The sequence below is a fragment of the Choristoneura fumiferana genome, chromosome 27 (genome assembly GCF_025370935.1).
Source record: "Choristoneura fumiferana chromosome 27, NRCan_CFum_1, whole genome shotgun sequence".
Lineage (NCBI taxonomy): Eukaryota > Metazoa > Arthropoda > Insecta > Lepidoptera > Tortricidae > Choristoneura > Choristoneura fumiferana.
The window spans coordinates 5,204,979-5,223,457 of record NC_133498.1 but is presented as its reverse complement, the minus strand read 5'-3'; the positions used below and the strand labels follow the sequence as shown (position 1 = coordinate 5,223,457).

Here is an 18,479-nt window from a genome sequence, read left to right as displayed (position 1 = left end):
AAATCTCATAGTTTTTGGGTGAGCTACGCGGGTTTAGAATAATTTTGTGAATATTTTGCAATATCTGAAACTAATTATGGCAAATATGCGTTCCGGGGTAATTAATGTCTGTGTTTTGAGACAGTTTTGTCTTTCGGAAACCTTTGTCCTCCCTTTTTTCCGAACAAAACGGGAACTATGCAACACTGTGGCATGCTCGATATTTTTATGGTACGATTTTAAGGTGTATTAAATATGATTTTAATCTAAACGTTGTTTTCACGCCCGTAATAACAGACTATGAAAGCCATACTAAAAACCTCACTCAACAGTGCGCCATCTAGTGTGACAAAAAACGATAGCCCTCATTGGCCCTCTGGACTTACACCTCTGAGTTTTGCGAAATTATAGTTCAAATTTACAATGGGCTTTTCGCTGAATTAATACGGAGTGTTAATGAATGGAATTCGCTCCCATCGTCTGTATTCTCCGATAGATACAATATACAACCTAGGGCTCTTCAAGGCTAGAATGAAAAGCTGTTACTGAACCAGTGAGATAAGCCTTTAGCTTCATGCACTTTTCAACAGGTGAGATAGGGTTCAATCACGGGTCAGTTTCCTGTTAAAAAAAGGTGTAAGTAGGTAGGTGTCAGTTACTGAAGGATTTGACAGTTCTACTATAGAAAACAAAGAACAACCCTCACCTGTTCCTTTTCCTGCTCGAACTCTTCAACAATCCCATCTTTACTGGCGTCCAGCATATCCTGATCTAATCCAGACATCGACATACTGGAGTCCAAATACACGTTATTACTTGGCACCTGAACACTGGTCACCATACTATTGAGCGTAAAGAGGCTCGGGTCGTTCAATAAATGTAGATTATTGGACACGTCCCATTTGTGCCCTTGGGATAAAATGACTTCGGAGCAGGAGTGTTCGTTGTCGCAATATACTTTTTGTTCCTTGTCATCGGATACTAGGAAAGAGTTTTCGTGCCGCAGTATAGAGAACCATTTGCCTTCGAGCATTTTTGTGTATAGGTAGCTGTGTGCCGCTTCCGGTTCCATTGCCTCTTTTTTTAATTCGAACTGGAAAAAAAATTGAGTAAATAAATAATAATAAATAAATAAATATCACGGGACAATTCACACCAATCGACCTAGTCCCAAAGTAAGCTTAGGAAAGCTTGTGTTATGGGTACTAATTAACGGATACATATAATTATATAGATGTATGTGTGTGTGTGTGCTGTGCACGCGCACACACACACACACACACACACACACACACACACACTACGTAGGTACTCGCCGCACAACTTGTTCGTTTAGCTGCCTAATTTTTAATTTACCCATTTTTGTTAAAATTTAGTGATTTAATCAAATTAATTGTTTGTACCCCGAATCAGGTTACCACGTGACAGGCTTAGCCTAGTGTGGAACCAGCGGAAACCCTTCTTGTAATTTGTTTTTGCTTTTAATAAACAATTTTGTTTTTTTTTTTATTTGAGATAGATACATACTTAAATACATATTAAACACCCAAGACCCGAGAACAAACATAATATTTTTCATACGAATATCTGCCCCGACACGGGAATCGAACCCGGGACCTCAAGCTTCGTGGTCAGGTTCTCTAACCACTAAGCCATCTGGTCGTCTGAATACTACTACTACTTTACTTTTTATCCCGATATACAGTGTAACATTTAGATCGGTCAATATGGGAAAATCTGAAACTGTAAGACATACGAAGATCTGCTTTTTGGAACCATGTCATCGATTTTAGTAACAAGAAAAACTGCATTCATACTACATAAAAAAAAGTACTGAGCTTCGATTCCCTGAACCCAGTCGTTTTGAAAAATAAAACTTACCAAAAAAAGCTGTATTCTGACGGCAGAACAAATCAGTAATATTCCCTTTTGGTGTCAATTGTCCCATGATATTTTATTTATTTAATTAATTTAAAAGAGCTCACCACTTTCTCCTCCTTCACCTCTTCAGCCTTCTTCGCGGCGTCAAGTTGCGAAGACACGGCCTCCGCCATCTTCCTCAGCTCCTCCAGATTGTTGACCAGCTGGTCTTTGGGCTCCTCCGCTTCCTCCTTCTCGGAGATCTCTTTCTTGACCACGTTTTCTACTTTGACGATTTCCTGAAAAGAAGAGATTAAAGTTAAGCCCCGTATTCATGGTAAACTTTGTTGTTCAACTAGCACAAAGTTGCTGGACACTTTGTTTACGGTATGGCCTCCTGTCCACATGTCACCCCGCGTGAAAATGTTACCCGAAGAAGTCGTTTTGTTACGAAAAAAAAGGTGGCGGGTGCGAAAGTATCTATTCATCATCCCAGCCTATTTACGTCCCACTGCTGGGCACAGGCCTCCTCTCATAATCTCTCTTCGGCTTGGGCCGTAGTTCCCACGCGTAGTTGATATGTTTTTTTTATTGATATCTTTTCTAAATTTGGAACAGCTGAGCTGTGGCGTCTTGCTGTAAATATCCATTTTAACCCACTGAATGATTTTTCTACGTCGGCAATTGTAATAAGAGCATATTTAAATTTCTTGAAGAAATTAATTGTTGCACGATGTCGCAGTTCTACTTCATTGCCTTGTAACAATTCGTTCATGATGTTTAGTGTGCTATAGCCAAAATTCTTATTTAAAACCAAATTCAATTTATAAAAAATCTTTTCAAACTTAATTTGATTAAGATTGAAACGATTTCATTTTACGAAAATTAATATTTTTTTGTGTTTAAATATCATGTCATCATCATCATCATCAGCCTATGTTCGTCCACTGCTGGACATAGGCCTCTCCCATGGCACGCCACTGAGCACGATCCTCGGCCACTCTCATCCAGCTCTTGCCAGCCTCCACCGAGTCTGAGGACGTCCTACGCTACGTTTTTGCAGGTGGTAGGACCTTGTGCAAGGTCCGCCTGGATAGCTACCACCATCTTGCTCGCTAATCCTGCCGTGAAGCAGCAGTGCTTGCACTGTTGTGTTTCGGCGTGGAGAGTAAGACAGCCGGTGAAATTACTGGCACTTGAGGTATCCCATCTTAGGCCTCTAGGTTGGCAACGCATCTGCAATACCCCTGGTGTTGCAGATGTTAATGGGCGGTGGTGACCTCTTACCATCAGGAGACCCACTTGCTCGTTAGCCATCCAGTCCAATAAAAAAAAAAAAAGTTTGCCGATCCGTGGTCTCCACTCAAGAACTCGTCTACCCCAACGGTAAATATCATGTATTTTTTTCTAATTGATTAATTATTCATTAGGTAGAAACCAGCTAGAGTGCACTCTGTTTTTTAACTCGATATCTACTCTTTGGCTAATGTCAACTGTCGTTCCCCGAAAGTCCCGGGGTATGATGATGACGTTACCTGGGGCTTGTCGACAGCCTCCGGCTGCGCGGCGAACATGGGTGTGTGTGTGGGCTTCTGCACGAGGAACGCCGTCGGTATGGAGTCTTCGATGTCCAGCATCTCCTCTTCGTTCGTCTGCTTATGCTGGATGTACTTTTCTTCCATTTTTATGGACGACCCTTTTGGAACAACGAATAAAAAGATACAGAATAACCCGTAAAAAATATCGTCAAAGTGGTTATTGAGTTGTTCGTATACTGTTAACGAATACATAAACCCTTGTGTTACCGAAAATTTAACGCGAGCGAAGCCGCCGGCAAAAGCTAGTCTCACTAATCCCAATAATATTATAAATGGGAAAGTCTGTCTGTCTGTTTGTTTGTTACCACTTCACGTATAAACCGCTGAACTGATTTAGATATTCGGTATACAGAGAGTCCCGGGGCAGGACATAGGACAGCTTTAGTTGCGAAAAAATTGAGTTCCCACGGGATAGCGATAAATGAATTCTACGCCAACAGAGTCGCGGGCAACAGCTAGAAAAAATATTATCAAAGTGGATAGATACTGAGTTCCTTTTATACTAACGAAAATACAAACTGAAACGTGGATGCACAGAAAAAAAACCAGAAAAAGAGACCAGCGCTGGGAATCGAGCCCAGGTCCTCAGCATTCCGTGCTGCGTGCTGTACCCCTACACCACCACTAGACAGGACTCTAGACACAAATTTCTCCCATTTTAGACACAAAATTCATTAATATTTCAGTTTGTATTTTCTTTAGATTTCACGGGATGACCGTAAAAGTAACAGGAGTGGAAATAAAAAATACAAAAAGACTCCAAAAACCAATCTTAATTCATTTTATACTGTTAAATAATACATAAACTATTCATGTTGCCCCAAATTCAACACGGTCGAAGCAGCCGCCAAAAGCTAATGAAAAATTGCTATCTGTGGGATCCTGTAATTGGCTCTGTGTTGCTATTCCTTGTACATATATTGTGTTTTAGCTGTTGATTCTACTTAAATAAATAAATAAAAACTCGATTAGTACCTTCGACCTTGCAAGCGCCGTGCTTGACATTGGGCTCGTACTTGATGATTTGCGTGTGGTCGCTGAGATTCAGCTCCGACTTGATATTCTTCAGTTCCAACTCGCTCTTCAACGCCTCTTCTTTCTTCTGAGCCTCCGTTTCCAAGTCGGGCTCCGGCTCTGAAGGCTCCTTGCGCTCTTTCACTGCTAAAGATGACAAAATAAAATATTATTAGGCTATTCTATATATATATATATTATATTCTTCTATTATTTTGGCCGGAAGGGACTGGATGCTAAAGGCGCAAAACCGGGAAGAATGGCGTGCATTAGAAGAGACCTACACTCAGCATTGGGTGGTGAAAGGTTGAAAAAGAAGAGAGAGAGAGAAGAGAAGAGATTCTATTAATATGCAAAAAATATACAGGTTGATGGGGAATTGGTGGGTCACATAGCTCGAAGAACAGATAACCGTTGGGGGGGAGAAGTCCTCGAGTGGCGACCGCGAACCGGAAGACGAAGCGTTGGTAGCCCTCCTACTAGGTGGACTGACAACATTGCGAGAGTTGTAGGCAACCGGTGAATACTAGTGGCGAGTTGTTGTTCATTGTGGCGTTCTAAGGGGTAGGCTTTTGTTTAGCAGTGGACGTCTGATGATGATGAATACTAATAAGGCGGCCTGGCAGACCTAGACAGCGATGGCGGGACGCACTGAGGGTCTATTGCGTAACGTTTCTGATACTCGCGATCACAATCAAACGACAGTTTTTTGTGCGATTTGGTCCCTAGCATGCAGTGGACAGAAAGCAGTGGAAGTATCTGTTGATTCCATTGTTCAGAGTCGGACATAATAGGCAAACAATAATAATAAGATTCGCTCGTTGGTCTTGAGTAATAAAAATAATATTAAATACCTAATAATATTGTTGTATTGTGTTGTGAATAAATGTATTTTCTTTCTTTATTTCTTTAAACACATGACCTTTTAATGACGACTTAACATGGTTGCCTGGAAGAGATCACGCCGAAGCGATAAGGCCGCCATCTCTTTCTACCCTCGTGTCATACCGTGTGACAGAAAGAAGTGGTGAAACCGATTATGATTCTAATTGTATTAGACAAGTAAAAATCGCTCTGAAGCGATAAGGCCGCCTATTGCTTACCTTGTAAAATCTCTATATACCTGTGTTTTCTGTACTGCTTATTATGTGTTGGTGTGCAATAAAGAGTTACTGTATCGTATTGTATTGTATTGTTGTAATATTTCACTGCGGCATTATTTAGAGTCCACAAGACGCCGGTGGGCGTCTACGGCACTGGTTTTTTTATCAAATAGCTGGCAAACGAGCATGCGGGTCACCTGATGGTAAGCGATCACCGCCACCCATGGACACCTACAGCATTATTAGGACTGCGGGTGCGTTGCCGGCCTAATGGGGAGGGGGTAGAAAAGGGGGAAGGGCGAAGTTGGGCCGCTGGATCTCCCACTCACCGTATGAAACACAGTAGCAAAACTACTATTTCACGCCGGTATTCTGTAGGGTTGGTGTTTTACTGAGATGCTGACCTTTCTTCTTCCTGGCGTCGGCGGGGCGCGCGGCTCCGGCCTCGAGCGCCTCCTGGTAAGGCAGGATCTCAGGCTGCGCGGACTCCATCGCCTCGACGAAGATGCCGCCGCACTTGCCCAGGGACCAGTACCGCCGCCAGTACCTGTGCCAGCAAGACCACAGAATAAGTCATGCTAGATCGGTGCATCTAAACTAATACATAGATAGATAGATAGATAAAACGTTTATTTGTTACTGCAAACACACACAATCAAAATTACTTACATAAATAAGAAAAAAAAAGAACAGTCCTAACTTAAAAGTAAACAATTTTCAATTTTCAAACATAAAAGCGTGTATTGAAAAGGGTTGGTCCTAAATAACTGTTTTTACACGATCAATGAATATTTTAATCATACCCAATGCTGCTTTTAGTTATATTTAATTCCATTTAGTTTTTATTTAAATCTGCGTTTCAAACTTAAATTTAAAATTTTATATTATGAATACCTATGTGACATCTTGATATTACTTGTAATTTATTGATATTAATAATTATTGTAATTTCTGACATTGTAAATTAGTATGAAACAGTAGCTAAAATGTATTAATTAATCTATCTGAATATTGTACACCATGAATATGGTAGATTACGGTCATGTACTTAATTATTTTTATATTTACCTTCTACCCCTCTGTACCCGTTTCCATACAATAAATGAATTATGAATTAGGGTCAGTCAAGGAAGAAACCAATGGGGAACAACAAAAAGGCTGACTCACATTTTACTGTTACAAGAGGTGAGGTCACTGATTATTGACCTTATACAGACATCACCAGGGTGTAATTATGTGTAATTCTATATTTTCATTTTTTTATATACAGAGTTGTTCTGGTTGCTGGTCGCTACCAAACGTACTGCTGGTAAGTAATTACAAATTACCTAATCCTAAATGAAATTTACGTATTCGTGCATTAAAGCAAACATAAAAAAATATGAGTCACGAAACCTGCTGCACAGTGATGCAAGAACAATGGCAAAAACAGTGATCACAAATTCTATAAATTTCCACAAGAAAGATGTTTTGTATGGCGTCGATGTCACTGAAGTTTGACGAATTACACGAGCTTCAATGGTGTGATGTGACTCATTATGAATTTATGATCTTAACATTTGTTTTTTTTTTACATCTTGGACATATTGAGCCAGAACTAATTGTTTTCCTTTTATTGTTGTTTGTGGTTGGAAAGCGATGTCGTATAGTGTCCTCGGAATCCAGTTTTTATAATTAATTGCGAAATTTTTAACTGAAAATACACAAAAAGTCTTCATTACTAACGATATGAAATGCGTTATTCGATTAAATTTGTTTATTTCTTTACTTCTCGTGAAGACAGTCATGAGAAAGTCCGCGTCCTGAAATTAATTGATTGTGTCATTTTAGACGAAAAATTAAAAAGGTCAACGTTATTATTTACACTATAGATTTACATGATCGAATAGAATATATGTAAATTTCGATATTTAATTGAAATTATTTGTTTGTTTACTTACTCTTCGTAATGACAGCCAGCCATTTGATATTTCAAAGTCCGCCGTAATTGTAACCGCTAGTTGGCGCTGTCATCGCGCACCCAGCCAATACATCAATACTGCCCTCCTAAGCCAAAAGGCGCTATCTTAAAAAAAAAACACTTTTGAGTTATTTATACCTTGTGATGCAGAATGTCTTAAGCTACACAATATTAGTAATATAATAACTCAAGTGTTTTTTTGAGATAGCGCCTTTTGGCTTAGGAGGGCAGAATATTATATTAAATGATATTATAACGGATAACTCACGTCTTAAACCGAGTTTAGCTCGACATGTTTCAGGCTATTTCGTAGCCCTTCCTCTCAGGAGCACGCGACTCGGCGGCTGCCGCAACACGCACACTACGCGCCACCGCTCTGCTCGCGCGACTGTCCGACGAAACTAACACCGGCGCACAACTACCCGCATTTTTATCGTCATTTTTATTATCAATGTCTAATGTAGGGTAGCACACAACACTAACAACATCGCTCCGTAAAGGCACGTTCACACCAACCGATGACGCAGCACGGTGACGTGAGTTATCCGTTATAATATCATTTAATATGAGTGAGTCTCACGGTAGTTTCATGTTCAAAAGGGCATAATATTATTCAAAATTAATGAAAATCTTAGCCATTTTATGCTTTCTTCATCATATTGGGTTATTATTCTATGGTTTATTCCGTATGATTTTCGTGGGCTCGGCCGGGTTTGAGCCATGAACCTCTGCTTTAGAGGCCATAGGTCAAACCACCAGGCCTACCAACACTCATAAAAGAAATTACCACGAAAATGTGGCGGTTGAAACGTTTGAATAATGACGCTTGCGTCCACCGTTATAGGTCCAACGCACCTGTCCTGTCCGTAGCACGTGGCCCGCAGCGCGTGCGAGCCGGCCGCCAACTGCTGCTGCTGCTGCTCCGACTGCCGCATCAGCTTTTCCAGTTTACGCGCCAACTCCTCAGACGACAGGTTCTTGTCTTCATCCTGTTAAACATAAACAAAGAAATTTAAAGGGCCCCATACACGGTACGATTCGTCTGTACGATCCGTCGCTTGAGAACGATTAACGATTTACTTCATCAAAGACGATGTCCGCGGAGATAGCAACAAAATCCCATGCAATCATGAATATCGTAACGATGAATTCTCTGATTTCTCTTTACGATCAATCATCACGATTTTCATCAGATCGATCGTAGAGACTATCGATCGTATATGGGGCCCTTAAAAGGCAAATTTGGCTGAAAAACTCCCGCAATGAGGGTTTCTGGGATAGGTAGATGTGAAATGACATGTAGGTCTATTGCCGCGGTGGATTCTGATAGGCGAGAAATGCGCCAGCCCTATTACATATAGTCATTGGTATTGACCTTTGGTACGCTAGTAGGTATTTTTTGCTGAAATTTAAGACTCTAATTGGGTTTTTTAGGTTTCAAATTACATTGAGGGGGGGGGGGCACAATAAATCCGAAGAAAATTGGACTCTAATAACGTAAGCATAAGGTACAAATTACTTTGGGGTCTTTTTTTTTTTTTAGATAAAACTGACCTGTGATTGGGCTATCTCACTTGAGGAAAAGTACACATGAGGCCAAAGATATATTCCACAGGTTGTTACTGAACCATTCACTAATTTTAAATTTATTAAAGTTCTTACCTCTTCAGGTTGCGTGCCTTCGCTCTCCAAATCGCTCAAAATGGCGTCGCAATCCCCCATGACACTGTCTTTATCAACTTTATTGTCCTGCGGGGAACACTCGTCCTTATTGTTGTTCATCAATTCTTTGCTCTTCATAGAGTTGGGCACGTCTTTTAAAGGCGATAGTTCCTTGTCGCTTTCTTCCTTGTAAGGCGACGGCGGTATGTCCGGCGTGAACTCTTTCTCGCGATCCTCTTCTTTGTGGTCTTTTTCTGAGGCGAGGTTTTCTGTAGAAGTAAGAAGTTTTTGACAAAACGGCGATTTATCTGACTTCAAGACGGGTGACTCCACTTTGACTTAATTTAGGCTAGACTTTGACTTAATTTGGAATAGACTTTGACTTAATTTGGAATAGACTTTGACTTAATTTGGATTAATCATTGACTTAATTTGGACTAGACTTTGACTTTACACTTAATTCTTCGACTTGGACTTTCTTGATTTTGATTTGATATTTGTGCCATCACGGCATAATTAGGTTAGTCTTAGTTAAAAGTTACAGGGTCATAATGAAAACTAGCGCCGCGTGCCGTGGCACACAAACGTTTGGCACTACAATATTTCTGCTTTTTTTTTCTTTCTTTTTACTTACACTTAATATGTAAGATCATGTAAGGTTGTTCTATTATTATTGTTTTAATGTATTTTCTAGCTGTGCCGAATTTTGGCAAATAAATTACTCTTATTCTTATATTGACTAAAAGAGACTTTGACTTACCGTCGTCGTGCGAGCGCGGAGATACGTGCGCGGCGGTACTTTCTTCGACGAGGCGCTGCATTCTCTCCAGAGCAAGCAGCTGTTGCTTTTCAGACTGCTCGCTGCGCAGTTTACGCTGATGCAGCACGCGTACTCTGCGAACAAGCATTTTTTCATCACAGTTGTTCGCAAGCAGCGTCGTAACATACCAGCTTACTTGTTTGCGACCCCCTGAATAAAACCCGACGGCCCTTTTTTTGCGTTTTTGTAAAAATAATATTTTAAGAAATATAAAGGACTAGCCTTAACCCGCGGCTTCGCCCGCATTAGAAATAGCTTACGCCGTCTTAACTCAACTGTTGTAAATTATGCCCTTTGTCTATGCCTGGTAACTTACTTCCTAATCTTCATGTCCAGAAGATACCGCTCTTTCTTGAGCTGGTTGAGGTTATCCAACGCCTGGTCTAGTTGACGCAGCACGGCCTTATTCTGGAGCAGCTCGTCGCACAGGAACGCCAATATGCGGGCCTTCGTCGTCGAGTTTAGCGCCAGGAACGGCTTGTCGCGGAGCGCCTCTGGAATAAGCGGGCAAAAGACACAAATTAACAGGTGGAAAGACTAATTTGGATTAGACTTTGACTTAATTTGAACTAGAATTTGACCTAATTTGAACTAGACTTTGACTTAATTTGGATTAGGCTTTGACTTAGAGTTTGGCTTAATTTCAACTAGACTTTAATTTAATTTGAATTCAACTGGCTTAATTTTGACTAGACTTTGACTTATTTTGATTTAGACTAACTTAATTTGAACTAGACTTCAACTTAATTTCAACTCAACTGACTTAATTTGGACTAGACTTTGACTTAATTTGGATTAGGCTTTGACTTAGAGTTTGGCTTAATTTCAATTAGACTTTAATTTAATTTGCATTCAACTACTACTACTAATTTGAACTAGACTTTAACTTAATTTGAACTAGACTAACTTAATTTGGACTAGACGTTAACTTAATTTGAACTCAAGTCTGTCAAGGCTTTGACTTGTCTTCATTTTGATTTGACCGGATAGAAGTGGTTAGAGAACCTAACTATGAAGCTTGAACTCCGGGTTCGATTCCCGGTTTGATACTCAAGGTGAGAAATATTTAAGAAGCAGTAGGTACCTGACAGTTTGTAAGTGGTGTTGTTGTGCAGATGTTCGTAGTACGCGCCGTTCTTGGTGGTAGAGCAGGTGGCCGCGATCTCAGCGTCCGTCTGGTGGTGGTCTGCCACGCGCCGCTCGCGTTCCCGCTCCGCCGTCAGGCCTGAGGGGTTACGTCGAGGTTAGTACGACATAAGTAGGACATCATCACGACATCGCGCAAACTTTCTCTTCACCTGAGCAACACAAACAGGCATTTGCTATTAAAAAATTTGTGAGCAAAATGTGATTTTGCTATCATTTTTACCTTCAACAAGCCCTACTACCTGTCACACAAGACCAAAGTTTTTATTTGCATCTCCTGTGCTTGAATCCCTCGCTGCACTCAAGGGATCGCCAATGAGGAACGGAATTGTTTCAAAAGAAAGTTCCTTCTTTTCATACTGGCATGATACATTTGTGTATTAATTACATAAATCATTGTATTGTATTGTTTACTATTTTTTGTTCGGATTTAAATAAACTCATGATTAAACCATGCTGGCAACTTTTAACTTACCAGTGAGCGCTTTAACCTCGCCCGTAGCGTTAGCATACAGGTAGATTCGCAGCACTTCGCTCAGGTTGTGATTCGTTATATCCCCCATACGCAGCGCGTGGCCGAGCAGCGTCGTATGCCGGCCCGGGTGGGGGATGCCTGGGTCCTCTGTAAAAATAATGTTTTTGTGTACTTTTTGTACTTACTCACACAAACTACATTTGCAAATCAAATTTCAAGTCGATGCCATTAACCGTTGAAGAGTTTCGTACTGTGGAGACGATCGTGGCCGGACTACCAGGATGTCACTACCAGATTATTGTATTGTCACGCAAATTAAAATAAATATACCAAATTTCAAGTCAATCCAACTACTGGAAGTTGATGGAATTTAACTTGCAAGATTTGATAACAGACAAACAAACAGATAACAGGACAGGTGAAACTAAATAAAAGCTTGTAAAAAGTTAAAAACATAAAGTTGACAAACTATCATGTTAGTCGAGTGTGAGCCTGTGTGGTAGTCGAATAAACTGAATATCAGGGTAACCTTTGTGCTACTAAGGTCATGTTGACATCCCGCACTTTTGTCTAGTAAATCATAGTGAAATATCTCTCTCTCTCTCTCTCTCTCTCTCGCTCCTAACTTAACTTAACGTTCCGTTTCTTAAATTTCAAATTCATATATTTCTTGTGATTTTCACAAATTTTTTCAACATGTTGGTAACATCCCGCAACTTGCACATCTGTACCATCTCAAAACCTCTCCAATTAGAAATGAGGAGATACGTAGAAGAACAAGGATCACCGACATTGCCAAGCGAATTAGCTCGTTAAAGTGGCAATGGGCAGGCCATATAGCACGGAGAACAGATGGCCGTTGGGGCCGAAAGGTTCTCGAGTGCAGACCGCGGATCGCCAAGCGCAATCCACCAACCAGATGGATGGATGACCTGGTTAAAGTTGCGGGTTTACGGTGGATGCAAGCCGCTTCCAACCGAGGCAACTGGAGGTCTATGGGAGAGGCCTATGTCCAACAGTGGACGTCCTACACCTGATACGATGATGATGATGACGACCCTCTCCTCGGCACGGGCAGACTCACCGATTGCGCAGACCAGCAGCTGTCCGAGGATCTGCACGAGGTCCTCTTCAGCGTCGGCGCTGCAGTCCGGCAGCAGCGCGCTCTGGAACGTGTTCAACGACGGGATCGCGTCCATGTCTGTAAAAAACCACCACATTTATAAGAATATCCTTATGGATGTAAATAATCTTACGTTATGGCAATTCGCTGAGTATGACCCTTTTTACTTATTTCGGCACAATGTTTTCTTCTCCTCTTTCTTGCTGTTTAATGTATTATTTATTTATTTATTATTCAATTTGTTTACACGGTATTACAGCGAACCAATACACCGAGAAACCAGGTTACTTAATAAACTACTATACTATCCACTAATAACAATTATAATATAAAAATTACAATAACAATATTAACAGCAGAAACAAATAACATACAAATAACATAATGTATGAGGTTTTCTGTTTTTTTCAAGCTATAATTTTGTTTTGTTTTGTTTGTTGTGCCGAATTTTGGAACTCATAGCACAAGCTTATCTACTTTGGGACTAAGTCCATTGGTGTCAAGTGTCCCGTGATATTTTTTTTGACGTTCAGAAGGTCTTTGTATACCTTGCATTTGGTCTTTATAACTATGTCAACATGTGAAAGTGTGTGTGTTTGTATGTTTGTCCATCTTTCAGGTCAAAACGGAGCGACGGATTGACGTGATTTTTGGCATAGAGGTAGTTTATGGGCCAGAGAGTGACATAGGCTACCTTTTATCCCGGAAAAATGCACAGTTCCCAAAGAAACAGCGCGCCATAACCGAATTCCACACCGAGGGCAAAAGCCAGTAAAGGATATTTGTACTGTATTTTCTTTGACTTTGAATAGCGTATACAGCCTCACCGAAGCCCAGCGTCTGCCCGAAGTTGTGTATGAACTCGAAGACCTGGAGCAGATCGGCCACGGCCTGCCCCGGCAGCTTCAGTCCCGGGATCCTGCTGAGCGTCGGTAAAGGCTTCTGATCCGACAACGTCGAGTCCTCCTGGGGCCGTCTGGAATAAAAAAACGTTTATTCATCTGTCCTGTTCGGAAACTTTAATTTTCATGGGTAGATAGCCGGGTGGAAAATTGCGTTTTCATCTCTAGGGTGGAAAGTGATTTTTTTGATTTTTTACGATTAGCCATGGAGTCGAAGATAAATTGAGTTCCGTAGTAAACGACGTGTAGATAAAAACATTTTACAGTCAGTCTATTTTTTTCGCGATTACAGAAAATCAACATTTATCTCTACTGCCCTCTATTCTGCTGCCCGCATTGCCATCGAGATGCACGTCGTGACCAAGGAGCTTATATATAACACTCGAAGTTGAACGCCGAACATCCGCTTGAAATTTGAACTGATTATTCTTAATGTACCTCTTTTATAAAATGTGCGAGTAGTATTTTACTTTCCTCACTATCTAAATCAAAAGTAGAATGTCTAACTCGGCTGAAATTACCCATTTCGCCTCGAACTATTCGCGCTCGAAAGAACTCGAGTGGAATGGGTCACTTTCAACCCTTGTTTATCAATCTACTATTTCTTTAACATACTACCGACCCGTGATTGTCTCGTATCCCGCCTAGATGAAAAGTGCAGATGAGGCCAAAGGTATATCTAATTCGATTTAAATCTCCAGCAAAGGACAGACAGTCTTCTGCATGCAAAAATATCTGTCACGTCCTACCGGCCCTAGAAATAATCTAATCAGATTTGAGTCAGATAAAAATACTAAAAATATATTTTTGAATCAGGCGTTACTTTGCGGATGTCCATATCAATGAACTAAAATAATTTCTTTGCTCACCCGCGACCTTATGGTAACCAGATGTTAGACTCAAACATCTGGAGTCTAACATCTGGTAGCACGGTGTACGATTGTGTTGCTCTGAAGATGAGCTCTGGTTGAGTTCGAAACGCGTCAGTGTAGTGCGGTGGTGGTGATATGGGTTTGTGTGATTTGTGTGTGTTCTTACAGTGTGGAGGTGGAGGAACTGCATGAACACGACGCATATGTATGTATGTATGTATGCAAACTTTTTATTGTACAAAAAATAAAAAATAAAGAGAAAGAGATTGTGCATATCTTGCATAAACGTAGCTATTATAAGATCGCGGGTGAGCAAAGAAATTCTTTTAGTTCATTAATACTAAAAATAATCTTAAAACGAAAAGGGACCTCTTCTGGCGATTATTTTATCTTTTCACTGTAGTTGTCTACTCTTGTTTCTGATGCTTCTCGTCTCTCTCTCTTTCTCTCTCGATAACCTATAACACAACTCACCTCAATTCAGCCAGCAACTCCATCTCTTTCCTCCTCTGCTGCAGCTTCTTCTCTTTGGCCAGCAGCCGGTCGAGCAGGTTCTGGTGTTTCCGTCTCTCTCGCTCCTCCCACCGGCGCCGCGCGTCCAGTTGCCGGACGAACGTCGTGTGCTGCCGCCGTCTCTCTCGCTCCTGTTGAAAACATCATACTATCATTTTGAAGAATCGGAGTTTATTTATAAATATGTTTACGAAAAGCTGCCTCCGGATCGGGAGATTTTAGTACTCAATACTCTTAATCTCAATTACTTCCATAATATATGTTACAAAGATGTAAAATAAAGATGTGGGATCATCATTCGTTAGAAAGCTAAGTACGATGCCACCGAGAGAACCATTTTAAACGTATAACCGGTATAACATCCCCTTTTTCGCCGGGGATCAAAGAAGGTTTTAACAACACGGGTCGGATTTATGAAAAAAAAAATGTTTTTTATACGCATATTCGCCGATATCTTCGCATCCTGTAAGTATACCAATTTCGTTGATTATTTTTTATTCAATAGCATTTGCTACTATGTTACTCCCACATCAGAATTTGTTCAGAAAATATAGTTCTATTGTACAACATGTTACAAAATAACTCCAAAAAAATATAATTAATTATTAAAGCGAAAAATATCGTCAACCTTAGTAAGCTGTAAATAAGCAGTCCTTTATTAATGTTTCATACAAAATATGGGGCAAGTTAAACAGTAAAAAAAAAATAATACAAACATTGGAACGTAGAACCTCCTCCTTTTTTGAAGTCGGTTAAAAAGCGAAGAGTCCTACCAATTTATGTCGCATGACATAGACACGTTAAGACAACAAATACAAGATTACATTTCAATAAAAGGATAGTGATATAAATAAATATAATATAGGTTAGTATTAAATCAAAACAACTTATATTAAAGAGCATAATCATGCGAAGCAAACGGCAAACAACCCAAAGCACGTTAGTACACGAGTAAGCAACCAACAGATAATGAAAAATCTTCCAATAAATATAAAATTTTAAATAGTATTCAAAATTACACTAACTTATATCATCCGTTTCAGTTCCTCTACTTAGAGCGTTTTCAGATTATCCGATCCGATGTCGGTATCGAACGACGATGGTCGACACCCGATAGCAGGCACCATGTGCTGTTTTCACATATTTCCGACAAAATAGTTTCGATACGGCTATTTGCTGAATAGCTTAGTGCACACACACAGAGACAATTCAGATACACGTTAGCACACATACAAACACGTCCGATGATGCCGCCAACATATCGGCGTCGGCCCAATTATCCGATATCGGGCCGGACAATATGAAAGACATATTTCATACATTTCACTTGCTTCGATATCGTATCGGATAATCTGAAAACGCTTGTACGTATATTTATTAACCCTGGAACTTTTGACAAGATATCGGAAACAAAAAAGACACTACAATGAAAAGATAAAAGGACCGACAGAGGGAGAAGTCATAGTCATTTTGTCAATCAATGGACTCTTTTAAGTGTAATTTTAACCCCTTTTTGCTTCAATTGTATTTTTATATAACTAAAAAAATAACTACAAACGAATAATAATAACACTTCAAAAGTTGGAAATTCACTTTGTACCTGTATTTTTTTAAACTAGTTTGGTTTACCTAGCGAACAATGCCAAGCAGGTTCATACCTGCGAATTAGTTACTCGAGAGGCGTTTAGTAAAAAGCCCTTATATGTTATTTACCTCGGTTATATACTTTTGCTGCGTCCGGCAAGACAGCATCGGTGGAACACAAGAAAACACACACATATAGAGCACCACACACAAAACACGGATTGTAAACACATATATTTGATCAAAAACTGAGTTTTATTTTTTATTTTCTTATAAGTTTTATTACTTATAAAATGGCAGCCCGGGTACAATTTAATAAAAATGGTCTTAATGGTAATCAAGTCGAATAAAAGTTTAAAATTCTATATTTATTTGCAAATTTGGACTTACATTACCGATTTATTAATATTCAAATTAATCAACATTCTTAAGTAAAATGGTTTAATAGTATTTAATGTTAGTACAAGGAAAACCTCAGTTTTTGACAAAATAATAGAAGACAATCAAAACCCAATCACGACCAATTCGGAATGACATTTTAACTAACTTCAAATTATTACACTACGTTCATTTCAAAAAAAATACTCAAGCATTTTCTTGTACTGTTATAATATAAAGTATGTTGAATTATCAACAAGTCTTTAAATGTTCTTATGTATATTTTGGTGCAAATATTCATTGTAGGTATGTAATTATTTTGAAGTATGTTTAAACCTGTGAACAAAAGCGGTAGCGAGAGCGATATTTGTATTTATTGCAATAGTTTCGACATGTTAGCAATGAGCCCGAAACGTTATTTACTACTGGATAGTTTAGTAGTTAGTTACCCGGACTATAATAGTAGAGACACAATACAAGTAATAGGCAGTAGTTCAACTTAAAACTAGCGCACGAATCGACGCACGCACACAGCCAAGCGTCATTTAAACGCCCGCTAACCAATCTTCGCAAGACAAAACTACGCAGTGCAGTCTACCACGGCATTTTGATTACTCAAATGAGGTTAATAGTTCCACGATAATTGTTTTTTTTTATCAAATCGCTGTCGCTACCGCTTTACGTGTGGCAGCGGCAGTACGATTCCATAGAACACAATTGTCCGCTCTTTACCTGTTCTTTAAGTAGCATGGCTTGTTGCCGCTTCAATTCCCTCTCCTGCAACAAACGCCCTGTGTGACTAGCGTAGTTGCTACTACTGATTGCATACATACGAACATACACAGGCCGCGAGCGATTTTAGTATGACATCAAGTTTTTTTTTTTTTTAAAGCTCTTATTGAGAAAAGAAGAAAACTGAATACACAGCCAGAATAATTGGTATGTATATTAATACAGATATATGTTTAAATAAAAACCAAATATTCATGAAATCACGCACGGACTGATAAACTAAAAACTACAGTCGCGGAATGTAAATATTTGTTACTTTTATATGTAAACATTTTTTCACAAAAATAGAAATATTACTTTTCATCCCACAACTGTAATAGCATAACTTTCAAAAGCACTGAATACAGAAAGCACTCGTCAAACTACACACGTACAAAACGTTCATGCTTAAAGTATAAGGTTATAGCTTTAATTACCTACGACGTTAAACATCTTTATCTAACTAGAAGGTTATGACAGAGACGCACGCTATTGTAACTCACAAGGGCGCGTAGTCCATATTAGTAATTATTAATTTATTAACTCAAGCGTTAGTTTATAAGTATTTGTGTAAGTTCGTTTTGATATGGATTTCCTATCAAAATCAACTTCATCATAATTTTATTGAGAAAATAATAAAAAAATTGCCTGATGGGTTGGTGTCAAAGTCAAAGTCAAAGTCAAAATATCTTTATTCAATTTAGGCTATAACAAGCACT

At 39.5% G+C, this 18,479-nt stretch overlaps 1 protein-coding gene across 21 annotated transcripts in view; it reads right to left on the bottom strand.

Annotated features, from left to right (window-relative positions):
- The window catches only part of tou (bromodomain adjacent to zinc finger domain 2B toutatis), a 193,367-nt gene that overhangs the window by 24,801 nt on the left and 150,087 nt on the right, over window positions 1–18,479 (bottom strand). For 9 of the 21 annotated variants that reach the window (XM_074108679.1, XM_074108678.1, XM_074108682.1 and 6 more), the window contains 16 exons: window positions 17,722–17,766; window positions 16,741–16,758; window positions 14,989–15,158; window positions 13,568–13,716; window positions 12,702–12,818; window positions 11,618–11,764; window positions 11,081–11,221; window positions 10,313–10,490; window positions 9,937–10,070; window positions 9,177–9,445; window positions 8,370–8,503; window positions 5,959–6,101; window positions 4,413–4,598; window positions 3,375–3,535; window positions 1,965–2,138; window positions 686–1,072 (listed from right to left, as the gene is read on the bottom strand). In XM_074108679.1, coding sequence (XP_073964780.1) covers window positions 686–1,072; window positions 1,965–2,138; window positions 3,375–3,535; window positions 4,413–4,598; window positions 5,959–6,101; window positions 8,370–8,503; window positions 9,177–9,445; window positions 9,937–10,070; window positions 10,313–10,490; window positions 11,081–11,221; window positions 11,618–11,764; window positions 12,702–12,818; window positions 13,568–13,716; window positions 14,989–15,158; window positions 16,741–16,758; window positions 17,722–17,766 — 2,553 coding nt within the window. The remainder of the gene's footprint in view (window positions 1–685; window positions 1,073–1,964; window positions 2,139–3,374; window positions 3,536–4,412; window positions 4,599–5,958; window positions 6,102–8,369; window positions 8,504–9,176; window positions 9,446–9,936; window positions 10,071–10,312; window positions 10,491–11,080; window positions 11,222–11,617; window positions 11,765–12,701; window positions 12,819–13,567; window positions 13,717–14,988; window positions 15,159–16,740; window positions 16,759–17,721; window positions 17,767–18,479) is intronic. The other 12 variants (XM_074108685.1, XM_074108692.1, XM_074108696.1 and 9 more) reach the window with 4 other exon arrangements.